This window comes from Bubalus bubalis, chromosome 20, assembly GCF_019923935.1.
Source record: "Bubalus bubalis isolate 160015118507 breed Murrah chromosome 20, NDDB_SH_1, whole genome shotgun sequence".
NCBI lineage: Eukaryota > Metazoa > Chordata > Mammalia > Artiodactyla > Bovidae > Bubalus > Bubalus bubalis.
The window spans coordinates 42687529-42700235 of NC_059176.1; the positions used below are offsets into that span (position 1 = coordinate 42687529).

The following is a 12707-nucleotide window of genomic DNA, read 5'->3' on the forward strand; positions in this document are numbered from 1 at the left end:
CAGACCATGGAATATTATTCAACACTAAAAAAAGAGTTATTTGTCAGAAAGGCATGGTAGATGCTTAAAGGAATACAACTAAGTGAAAGAAGGGGCTTCCAGGTGACACTGCTTGGTAAGGAACCTGCCTGCCAATGCAGGAGACATAAGAGACACAGGTTTGATCCTTGGGTCAGGAAGATCCCCTGGAGGAGACATGGCAACCTACTCCAGTATTCTTGCCTGGAGAATCCCATGGATACAGGAGCTTGAAGGGCTAGAGTCCATAGCATCGCACAGAGTCAGACACGACTGAAGCGACTTAGCACGCATGCAAGTGAAAGAAGCCAACCTAAAGGAACTTTAGAGTGGATGATTCCAACTACACAACATCCTAGAAAAGGTGCAACTATGGAGATAGTAAAAATTAAGTGGTTTCCAGAGATTAGGAGGAGGGAGGGATGAATAGACAGAGGACAGAAGATTTTTGGGGCAGAAAATACTGTGTATGATACTATAATGGTGGATAGAAGTCATTTTAATTTGTCAAACCATAGACTGTACAATGCCAAGAGTGAAATAACACATATTATCCATTTCAGGTGGTGATGATTTGTCAGTGTAGATTCGACTTTGGTAAAAAATACACTACCCTTGGGAGAAGGCAATGGCACCCCACTCCAGTATTCTTGCCTGGAAAATCCCATGGACGGAGGGGCCTGGTGGGCTGCAGTCCATGGGGTTGCTAGGAGTTGGATGCGACTGAGCAAGTCGCTCACTTTCATGTATTGGAGAAGGAAATGGCAACTCACTCCGGTGTTCTTGCCTGGAGAATCCCAGGGACGGGGGAGCCTGGTGGGCTGCCATCTATGGGGTCGCAGAGTCGGACATGACTGAAGTGACTTAGCAGCAGCAGCAGCAGCAGCACACTACCCTGGTGGAGAACGTTAATAAGGATGGGGGGCAGGGAGTTTATGGGAAATCTTTGTATCACCCTTTCAATATTGTTGTAAACCTAAAACGGCTCTAAAAAAATAAAGTTTTAATTTAAAAATTTTTTTAAATAGAAGTGTAGTTGATTTACAATGTTGTGTTAGTTTCAGGTGTGCAGCAGAATGATTCAGTTATCTGTATCTATATCTGTATCTATATCTATGTATCTTTGGCACATTGTGCACTGTGTGGGATCTTAGTTCCCCGACCAGGAATTGAACCCAGGTCCCATGGTGACAGCACTGAGTCCTAACCTCTGGACCACCAGGGAATTCCCACATATTCTTTTTCATATTCTTTTCCTTTATAGATTATTACAAGATATTGAGTATAGTTCCGTGTGCTATACAGTAGGTCCTTATCATTTATCTGTTTTATATATAGTGGTATGCATCTGCTAATCCCAAGCTCCTAATTTATCCCTCCCCACCAACCTTTCCCCTTTGGTAACCATAAATTTGTTTTCTGTGTCTGTGAGTCCATTTCTGTCTTGTAAATAAGTTTGTTTGTATCACATTTTTAGATTCCACATAAAAGCAATATCATACGATATTTGTCTTTCTTTATGGCTTACTTCACTAAGCTTAACAAAAAAGAAAATCTTTAAAAAAAACTGAGCAGGGCACCAGGCTATGGGCGCCTCCTTTCCACCCAGGTCCCTGAGGCCTCTAGGTCTCCCTCTGGGGGAGCCACTGCCAGCTGCTCATGGGGTATCATTCCCATACATGGTGTCTATTTTCTAGAAATTATCCTGTGGCTTGCTTTTTCACTTACCATAGCTCAGTGATTTTCCCCTAGCGATAGAACAAGAACATCCTATTCTCTTTCAAAAAATTTTTTTGTTTTCTCAAAGAATTGCATTGATGACTATTCTATGATTTGGGTAACAATCCCCTACTGATAAGCAGTAGGTGACTCCCAGCCTTTTGATATCACAGACAGTGATGCAGTAAATAGCCTTGGGCCTGTGTCAGCTTGTTCAGGCACATTTGCAGAATAAAATCCTAAAAAATGGCGAGTGAAAACATATAAACTTTGTAACGGCAACAAATGATTGCCAAATTACCCTTGATGGTAAATGTACCAATTTTCAGCCTCAGCATCAATGTTACATGAGGCCCCAGTTCTTCACAATCTTCAATATTTTTAATTATAAAAATAACAGTTGGTGAATCTGAGCACCAGTTAGAAATATTACTTATAAAATGACTATAGTGCAATGGGGCCTGGGAGTCTAGAGAAGACCAGGTTCTTGACAGCAAATCGAAGACCTGATCAGAATGACTTCCCTGATGGTCCAGTGGTTAAGACTTTGCTTCCCAATGCAACAGACATGGATTCCATCTCTGGTCCAGGGGCTAAGATCCCACATGCCTTGTGGCCAAAAAACCAAAACATGAATGGAAACAATATTGTAGCAAATTCAATAAAGACTTTAAAAATGGTCCACACACAAACACACATCTTAAGGAAAAACAAAACAAAACAAAGACCTGATCAGAGACTGGACAATTTTGTCAGCTTTTCCAATAACTCAGGTCCTACCAGGCTCCGCAGGGCACTGGCTGGCTCTAGGGGCACCATCATTCCCCGTCTGTAGACTTTGATTTTCATGCAAAGCACAGGTTTCCTAGCCCTACGGAAACCACAAAAGCATATTTCTGAGCCATTTCTCTTAAAAGGAACCAGAGCTAAGATCCTGAAAGGCTTGCATTCACCGTTCTTGGAGGTGTTTATTCAGATGTTTTCGGCAGACTCACCATTACTATTCATTTTATAAAAGTAAAATAATGAATTCTGAGGTTGGTTTGGGAATATCTCAGTCTAATGTCCACTTTTTTCCTCTTCTAGGGACAGAAAGCTTGGATAGAAAAAACCTTTTGCAAACGAGAATGTATCTTTGTCATTCCCAGCACTAAAGACCCTAACAGGTAAATTGGAAGCCATAATTAAGACGTTATTCAAAATAGCCCTTGTCCACCAGCTGCCAGCAACTATTCTGGTGTTTGAGGGAAAGGGAGGAGGAGTCAAGGATGCCCAGAACTTATTCTCCATGTGAGTCATTAAGCAGAGAGTCACCTGGGCTATAAACTCCTCTGTCAGTATGCAGACAGCCAAAATGACCTACAGATTCAATGTAATCCCTATCAGAGTTCTGGCTGACTTCTTTATAGAAATCGACAAACTGATTGGCATGGAATTGCAAGGGATCCAGAATAGCCAAAACAATCTTATAAAAAAGAACAAAGTAGAAGGGCTCATGTTGCTGCTGCTGCTGCTAAGTCACTTCAGTCGTGTCCGACTCTGTGTGACCCCATAGACGGCAGCCCACCAGGCTCCCCCATCCCTGGGATTCTCCAGGCAAGAACACTGGAGTGGGTTGCCATTTCCTTCTCCATTGCATGAAAGTGAAAAGTGAAAGTGAAGTCACTCAGTCGTGTCCGACTCTTAGCAACCCCATGGACTGCAGCCTACCAGGCTCCTTTGTCCATGGGATTTTCCAGGCTCATGTTACCTGATTTCAAAACTTCCTACAGTTCTATACTAATCAAGGTAGTGTAGTACTAAAATAAGGGTAGACATAAAGACCAATGTAATAGAACTGAGAGTCCAGAAAGAGATCCACTTGTCTATGACCTGTCTATGATTTTTTGGCAAGGTTACCTAACCTGATGGAGAAAGATTAGTCTCTTCATCAAATGATGCTGAAACAACTGGACATCAAAGTGCAAAGGAATGGCTTTAAGCCCCTACCTCACACCACATATAAAAATTAACTCCAAATCTATCACATATCAGATATAAGGGCTAAAACTATAAAGTTCTTAGACAAAAACATAGAAGTTAATCTTTATGACCTTGGATTTGGCAAATGATTCTTTGAATTGACACCGAAAGTATGAGCAGCAAAAGAAATACACTTTCAATGTTAACTTGTGTAGAGAAATGTTTTACTAAAGCAAAGGAAGAATTTAGCAATACTGAAAAATCCTTGAGGGTCAACTCTATATGGGGGGGGGGGGTGGAGAGTGAGTGTCCTTTGTCACAGAATCTCAGTGATTGGTGGCCGTAATCATGTTGTCAAGACACCAAAAAGAATGAAAGGACTTCCCTGGTGGTCCAGTGGTTAAGAATCTGCCTGCCAACTGCAGGGGACACAGGTTCAATCCCTGGTCTGGGAAGATCGCACATCCGTGGGGCAACTAAATCCCTGTGCTACAACTACTGAGCCTGTGCTCTAGAGCCCGTGCTCCACCGCAAGAGAAGTCACTGCAATGAGAAGTCCTCAACTTAACTATAGAGTACTCCCCGCTCACTGCAGCTAGAGAAAGCCCGGATGCAACAACAAAGACCCAATACACCCAAAAATAAATAAAAAATTTAAAATAAATACAACAATCCTTAAAAAAAAAAAAGAATTAAGATGTGTTCAGTAAGGAAGGGTGGTCATCCAATATGTTTAAAATAGATATGCAATGATTATCTGGAAAAGGACACCATAAGGGGTATTTCTGTCCCCAGTAAAGCTGGATGAGGAAGGTGTTAGCCTGCTTCTATTCAGGTTAGCACATCATTAGGAGGAGAATGTTTTAGAAAGACCAAGCTTTGTCTTTGTTTTCAGGTGTTGCTGTGGCCAGCTCACCAACCAACACATCCCACCTCTGCCAAGTGTAACAGCCAGCAAAAATGGAGAGGAAAACAAGCTGGTGGAAGTTCATCCTGAAAAATGGTCTGTTGGCAAACACACCCAGAGCTACCCCACAGATTCCTATGGGATTCTCGAATTCCAGGGCGGCGGATACTCCAACAAAGCCATGGTAAGAGAAACCTTGGGAAGGGGTGTCACTAAGCCACAGCCTCCATCAGAGGCCCAGCCTCCCAGACTCTGAGACCGTAGATACCTGGCTCTTCTTTCAAGAGTGTGATGCAATCTTCCTAGAATTTTCATTGTAAAGACAAGAAATATATCTGCACACTCCACTTTTTAGCCATGAAATTTGGAAACTGGGCACTATGATAAAGAACACATGCTGTGCTGTGCTCAGTTGTGTTTGACTCTTTGCAGTCCCCTGGACTGTAGCCCTCCAGGCTCCTCTTTCCATGGAATTTGCCATGCAAGAATACTGGAGTGGGTTGTCATTTCCTCCTCCAGGGACTGAACCCAGGTTTCCTGCACTGCAGGCAGATTCTTTATTGTCTGAGCCACGAGGGAAGTCCCAAGAGTACTGGAGTGGGTTGTCATTTCCTTCTCCAGGGCATCTTTCTGAATCAGGGATCGAACATGCATCTCCTGCATTGCCAGGCAGGTTCTTTATCACTGAGCCACCAGGGAAACACAATATCCTTTAAATCTATACCAAGAATCACAGTCCAGCCAGACTCTACAAAGATACTCTTCCATCTCCAGGGATAAGAGACGAATTATGTCATTTGGTTTTTAGGGTTGTTTGGGGCTTTGTTTTGTCTTTTCTATTAAATAACTGCAGGCATTGAGCCACCCTTACATGGGTGAGGAGCGCCTGGAAATATTTCTCTCTGAAGTCCAAGCCCAGCCTCCCTTGGCGGGCATTCAGCTGGTCGGAGAAGACAAGAAGACGGCAGCCTTTCACATTTGCATGTAAACAGGGAGTGCCCTCTGCCTTTCTGAGGAGCCCTGCCAGAGAGGGGAGGCGGTAGCACTGGGATCCCTTTCAGCCCATTCTAAATAATACTCCCACGGTCCCTGTCAGGCCATTTTTGCTATTTTATTCTATTTCACTGGCCCAACATCATTGTTCAGATAAAATTCAGAAGTGTTCCAAGCAAATACCATAGCATTGGGTCCTCCAGAAGGGCGCCCTGCCTACTGGCCAGGACACAAAGAGGCGTTTCACAGGGGCCAGTGCATGGACTCATTAACCTCTTCTTCACCTTGAGGGAAAGGTCCAGCCCCGAGATCAGTTACAAGCCCCATTTCCAGCACCCATCCCCTCTAAGACATCCTGTCCCGCATCCAGCTGAGCCAGCTTGGGACCTTTTTTAAAAAAATTTTTATCAGACTACAGTTGATTTTCAATGTTGTGTTAGTTTCTGGTGTACAGCAAAGTGAATCAGCTATACATATACATATATCCAATCTTTTATAGTCGTTTCCCATACAGACCATGAGCAAGTTCCCTGTGCTATACAGGAGGTCCTTATTGGTTCTCTATTATATGTATAGTACTGTGTGTAAATGTCAATTGGAATTTCCCCATTTATCCCTCCCCCACACCTTGGGTTCTATAGGCTTCCCTGGTGACTCAGTGGTAAAGGATCTGCCTGCAATGCAGGAGACTCGAGTTAGATTCCTGGGTTGGGAAGACCTCCTGGAGAAGGAAATGACAACCCACTCCAATATTCTTGCCTAGGAAGTCCCATGGACAGAGGAGCCTGGTGGGCTACAGTCCATGGGGTCGCAAAGAGTCGGACACGACTGAGTGACTGAGCACATAAGCATGCACAGAACTTTACTGCAGTCAGCTTTGACCTGTTATAAATGTTTTTGATTCAATAGTAAAAGAGAGATGGTCCAGGAAGACTGAGATTTGGGATTTGGGTGGGGTGGAAGGGGAGGGGGATTGAGTTGACTATCACTGGATTAGACTGGATTTCACTTTCTTCCATGGGCTTGGAGGAATCCCTGGCTTGAACAATGCAATCTAGCAACTGATCATGAGCACATGGAATATAGCCCAACGATGACCAATTGTTAAAAAGCTTTACATAAAGTAGATAAATTCCTAAGTTGCTCTAAAATTTTTGTAAACCTAGCAGGCATATTTCCTAGAAGTTTCCAATGAACAAAAAGTATCCAGAAATAAAATCAATCTGGAGTAATTTCTTGCTCCTATGAATGCTAGATACAGTGAAGAAGTATTTCACTTGTTGTTTAGAACTATACATGGTCTTTGCTTTGAAATTTTAGAATGTGTTTCCTTTGAACTTTGGTTTCATTTTCTACAAATTTGTTTCTACAAATTTTCTACAAATTTCTGACAAATTTGTTAATTGGCAGACATTTGTGCATGTGTGTGACAGTACTTAATTTTTTTGGGGTTATGTACTTTAAAAATATTTTTTATTGGAGTATAGTTGCTTTACAGTATTGTGTTATTTTCTGCTATAAGTCAGAAACAGAAAAACAAATGTCATATATTAATGCATATATGTGGAATCTAGAGAAATGGCACAGATGAATCTATTTGCAATGCACATAATTTTTAACAAACTAGTTAAATAATTAAAAATAAATCTTTGCTAATAGTAATATCTTTCAGTATTGGACAATTTCAGGATTCCTTTTACTCTCAGTATTATTGTCATTATCGAAGTTCTGATACTAGGAAAATTGGCTGGGAACTTTGACAAAATAAATCATCCTAAGGCAATGAAAAATGCAATCCACTGCAGTATTCTTGCCTGGAGAATGCCATGGACAAAGGAGCCTGGCGGGCTACAGTCTAGGGGGTCACAAAGAGTCTGACACTACTAATACTCACACAGCACAATGCAATGAAAAAATAAAAGATAAGGTTTCCCAGGTAAAATACAAGACCCCCAATTACATTTGAATTTCAGATAGATAACATGTAATTTTTAAGGATGCCCCAAATATTGCAGGAAGCATACATATACTAAAACATGTTCCATTGTTCATGTAAAATTCAAGTTTAGCTGTGCATTCTATATTTCTACTTGCCGAATCTGGCAACCCTCCAGTGTTCCCTCCCATTGTGTGGCCACGGACTTGCACAGAGGGCCCCAGATCCCTGCCAGAGAGAAAGGCAGGAGGCTGTCACTTGAACCGGAGTGACAGTGACAAGAGAGTCAGACCCAAGAAAGGGTGCTGAGGGCCACACCCTCTTTTGCAGTATATCCGGGTCTCCTACGACACCAAGCCAGACTCGCTGCTTCATCTCATGGTGAGAGACTGGCAGCTGGAGCTCCCCAAGCTCTTAATATCCGTGCATGGGGGCCTTCAGAACTTTGAGATGCAGCCCAAGCTGAAACAGGTCTTCGGGAAAGGCCTGATCAAGGCTGCCATGACCACTGGGGCCTGGATCTTCACTGGGGGCGTCAGCACGGGTAAGTGTCGACCCTTTCCCTGGCTGTGAATGTGCAGACCTCCAGATCACTGTGGTTCCCCAGAAGCTTTGGGATAATTAAGATCAAGAAACAAAACATGCAACATCCTGAGATTGAGACAGGCTGGGTCCTGAGACCCTTCACTGCAGCGCTGGCACCTGGACTCACCTCTCCTTTAGATACAAAATCAAAGGAACTAAAGAGAGAGTCTCATAAAGTTATTTTTATGGGACTAAAAAATATCTATGTGTATGCACAGTTGGGACGAATTCTGGACCCAAAAGATACAAAGAGACCGAAAACAAAAACAAAAACAAAAACAACTGCCACTTCGGAAGAGCCTGGAGCAAGAGCAGTGGATCAGGAGCGAAAACAGGGTATTGTGCATGCCCCCTGCACACAGCACCACCTAATAGGTGGGCAAAACACCTAAGTCACCCCTCCAGCCTCACCCCTGGACACACTCCTGATCCTCACTTCATGTAAGGAACCAGCTCACCCCACCTTAGGAAGCAAGCAAGGGCACCTGTTGTTTGTTCTCACTATCCCCCCTGCTGCAGCAGGGACCCCAATAGAGTCTTGCCAGAATCTTGTCTGGCCTCTGCTGCTGCTGCTGCTGCTGCTAAGTCACTTCAGTTGTGTCCGACTCTGTGTGACCCCATAGACGGCAGTCCACCAGGCTCCCCCGTCCCTGGGATTTTCCAGGCAAGAACACTGGAGTGGGTTGCCATTTCCTTCTCCAATGTACGAGAGTGAAATGTGAAAGTGAAGTCGCTCAGTCGTGTCCCACTCTTAGCGACCCTATGGACTGCAGCCTACCAGGCTCCTCCATCCATAGGATTTTCCAGGCATGAGTACTGGAGTGGGCTGCCATTGTCTGGCCTCTAGTCAATCTCTATTGATGGGGGAAGGCCAAGAACCCTGGTTGGTAACAATAATATTTACGGCAGAAGTGAAACTTTTATGTGGTATCTTGGTATTTATTTTGGTATGATCATGATAATGATCAACATCTGTGGCACCTACTATGTGCCATTCTTTGACATGAGCACTGGACAAAGCCTCATTTTCACTGAGGCTTCTGACAATCCTTTTCCCATCACTGAGGCCCAGAGAGGTTGAGAAACACACCTGGCCATCTGACTCAGCTTTAGCTGAATGCAGACAAAAGGAGACCCTTACTTCATCCATCCTTAGGTCTTGGAAACTTGTGAAGAAAGTTCCTGTACAGTTGCTTTGGTTTTTATTTTCCCTTTCCTAGGAGCTAATGCAGGATGACTAATTTTTATGCGCTCAGACTTTCAGTGATTCAACCCTGTTCTGCAAGAAAGGGAGCATCTCAGAACAGGGAGCCCTAAAGTTCCTGAAAAGTGATTTGATGGGAGGTAAGGGGCAATGGCACCCCACTCCAGTACTCTTGCCTGGAAAATCCCACGGACAGGGGAGCCCGGTGGGCTGCAGTCCATGGGGTCGCTAAGAGTCAGACATGACTGAGCGACTTCACTTTCACTTTTCACTTTCATGCATTGGAGAAGGAAATGGCAACCCACTCCAGTGTTCTTGCCTGGAGAATCCCAGGGACGGGGGAGCCTGGTGGGCTGCCGTTTATGGGGTCGCACAGAGTCGGACACGAGTGAAGCGACTTAGCAGCAGCAGCAGCAGCATGGGGCCTGCAAATATGACTTACGGCTGCTCACAGGTGTCATCAGCCATGTGGGGGATGCCTTGAAGGACCACTCCTCCAAGTCCAGAGGCAGGGTCTGTGCTATAGGAATCGCTCCCTGGGGCATCGTGGAGAACAAAGAAGACCTGGTTGGAAGGGATGTAAGTAATTTCTCCCCAGAGATGTGCAATTTTAAAAAATTGAAGCCTTTATTTTGATGTCATTGTAGATTTCACCTGCAGTTGTAGGAAATAATAAAGAGAGGTCTCATGTAGCCTTTTCCCTTTCCCCAGCAGTAACATCTTGCAAAATGATGATACAAGACTTCAAGCAGGATACTGACCACCCCCCCTCCCCCCAGTGCCTCAGCAGTAAAGAACCCGCCTGCCAGTGCAGGAGATGAAGGTTCTATCCCTGGGTCAGGAAGATCCCCTGAAGAAGGGCATGATCTAAAATGTTGGGATGTCGGGACTTCCCTGTTGCTTCAGTGGTTAACACTCCATGCTTCCATTGCAGGGGGTGTGGGTTCAATCCCTGGTCAGGGAACTAATCCCACATCCCATGAGGTGTGGCTAGAATATGAAAAAAAATTTTTTAATTGCAGAATTAAGATACTGGGTTGTCATGACTAAAGCATTTTTTCTAATTTAATATAAAAATTGCAAAAAAAAAAACTTTCAATAGAGAGGCTAGGGAAGGCAGAGCAGGTTGAAGTGCACGATTAGATGAAGCTGTAGCTCCACATCTGAGTGTGTTTGCTTCTCCTGTTAGTCTTACTGTCGAAGTTCTGCACCTCTGACCTGTGCTGTGCATTTAATCAGGTGACACGGGTGTACCAGACCATGTCCAATCCCCTGAGTAAGCTCTCCGTGCTCAACAACTCGCACACGCACTTCATCCTGGCCGACAATGGCACCCTGGGCAAGTACGGGGCCGAGGTGATGCTGAGACGGCAGCTAGAGAAGCACATTTCTTTGCAGAAGATCAACACGAGTAAGTTGTTCCATGGGCTCAGGGCTGTCCTGAAAACCAGGCCGGAGAAGAGACTGCCCGCAGGCATTTACAGCCTTCCCCTGACTCCTCTTCGACCATAGCAAGACCCTTTTCCTTGGCCACTGACCAAATCCCACTCCTTGAGCTGCACTAGGATGCTTTGCCCCAAGTTCTCAAGGAGTGTGGACCCGATAAACAGCCCCGCAGCCGTTGTCACAGTGATGGCATTCCCCACTATGTTGTCAGTGGTTCTCATTTCTTGTAATGAGTTACTGTAGTTACTTTAAAATAATTTTATTTTGGAGTATATTTGATTTACAATGCTAAGTTAATTTCTTCTGTACAGCAAATTGACTGTTCAAACTCCAGTGATTCTTAATGTCAAACAATGGTCAAATGATCTTAAAGAGTATTTTGTTGTAACCGTTATTGGTAAGATTGCAAAAGACAGTCTAGACCTGGGAAATGGTCATTGTTAATCATGATTAAAGGGTCTGTAGGGCTGAAGTGTGGTTGGAATGAGACAGCGTGCTATGAAAAGTTGTGGATTTCCAAGGAGCAGCTGCCTGGCTGATGGCTCTCACATTTTTGCTGTTCTGGCCACGTGCATGTTCACACCGCCCAACCTCCCCTGGCTGTGTGACCTGTGGGCTTCCCTTTGTCATCCTTTGCCCAGGGTTCTGAGTGGGGCAGGGACAGCAAAGGGGTGCTCAGTCGTCACCTCCCACAGCATGGAGCTTCAGTAGTCCAGCCTGAACCATGAAGAACCAGCTCTCCTCTGTTCTAGAAAAGAAGGTGATTGGGTCCCTGGAGTCCTGAAGATCTCGAATTTCAAGCCTTGCAGAGGCTGGAAATCTCAAGGGCAAGTCCACATAGTTTTGGTCCATTTCTTCAGCATCTCTTGGTTGGTCCATTTCTCCAGCATCTCTTGGCTAGAGAGCCTGCCTGGTACATACCAGACCCTCAACACATAGCTTCTGAAATGAATATAACTGAGATTACTCTGGTAGGATACTGCAAAGCTGTTCACAATGGGACTTCCATGTCAGTCCAGCAGTTAGGACTCCATGCCTCCACTGCAGGAGACATGGGTTCTAGCCCTGATCAGGGAACTAGGATCCTGTATGTCTTGAGGTGCAGGCAAAAAAAAAAAAAAAAAGATGTTCAAAATATTTAAGAGTTACTGACTATAGAAATGCACTGTGGAAGCAAACCAGAAACTCTCAATTCCCCTGCTTGAAGTTCTTAGACCTTCTCCCAACTGTGCTGGCAGTTCCTATCCAAAGTCCGTCAGAACCATGAGACCAAGGACATATCTTCTATTCACTGACTTATTCACCAAGATCAGATAACTCCCATCACAACAAACAGACTCTGGGGAAACATGCTCAGAACATAGTCTGTCCTGGCCAGTTTGAGGGTAAAATTGTGAAATAGGAAAATGGGTCTCTGCTCCTCCTTCGGAGAAGGCAATGGCACCCCACTCCAGTACTCTTGCCTGGAAAATCCCACAGACGGAGGAGCCTGGTAGGCTGCAGTCCGTGGGGTTGCTAAGAGTCGGGAACGACTGAGCGACTTCACTTTCACTTTTCACTCTCATGCATTGGAGAAGGAAATGGCAACCCACTCCAGTGTTCTTGCCTGAAGAATCCCAGGGACGGAGGAGCCTAGTGGGCTGCCATCTATGGGGTCACACAGAGTCAGACACGACTGAAGCGACTTAGCAGCAGCAGCAGCAGCAGCTGCTCCTTCACTCCCACTATCTCCCCTCCCACCCAGAATCCTGGGTTCTTGAGGCCCTCCTGTTACCACCTGCTTCCCAGAGCCCACCTTCTGGCTCTGCCACCAGAATCGGCTTGTCCTGCCATGTTCAGAAGAGTCCTGTCATCTCATAGAGGCAGAGGGAGGACTCTGGGGGAAGTTATTATTTTTTTAATTAATTTTTATGAGAGTGAAGTTGCTTTACAAGGTT

General features: G+C 44.7%; 1 protein-coding gene across 1 annotated transcript in view; it reads left to right on the top strand.

The window, feature by feature from the left end:
* The window catches only part of TRPM1 (transient receptor potential cation channel subfamily M member 1), a 76111-nt gene that overhangs the window by 9556 nt on the left and 53848 nt on the right, over positions 1 to 12707 (top strand). The window contains exons 3-6 of the mRNA XM_045163764.1: positions 4551 to 4790; positions 7866 to 8079; positions 9779 to 9903; positions 10564 to 10735. Of these exons, the coding sequence (XP_045019699.1) occupies positions 4551 to 4790; positions 7866 to 8079; positions 9779 to 9903; positions 10564 to 10735 (751 nt within the window). The remainder of the gene's footprint in view (positions 1 to 4550; positions 4791 to 7865; positions 8080 to 9778; positions 9904 to 10563; positions 10736 to 12707) is intronic.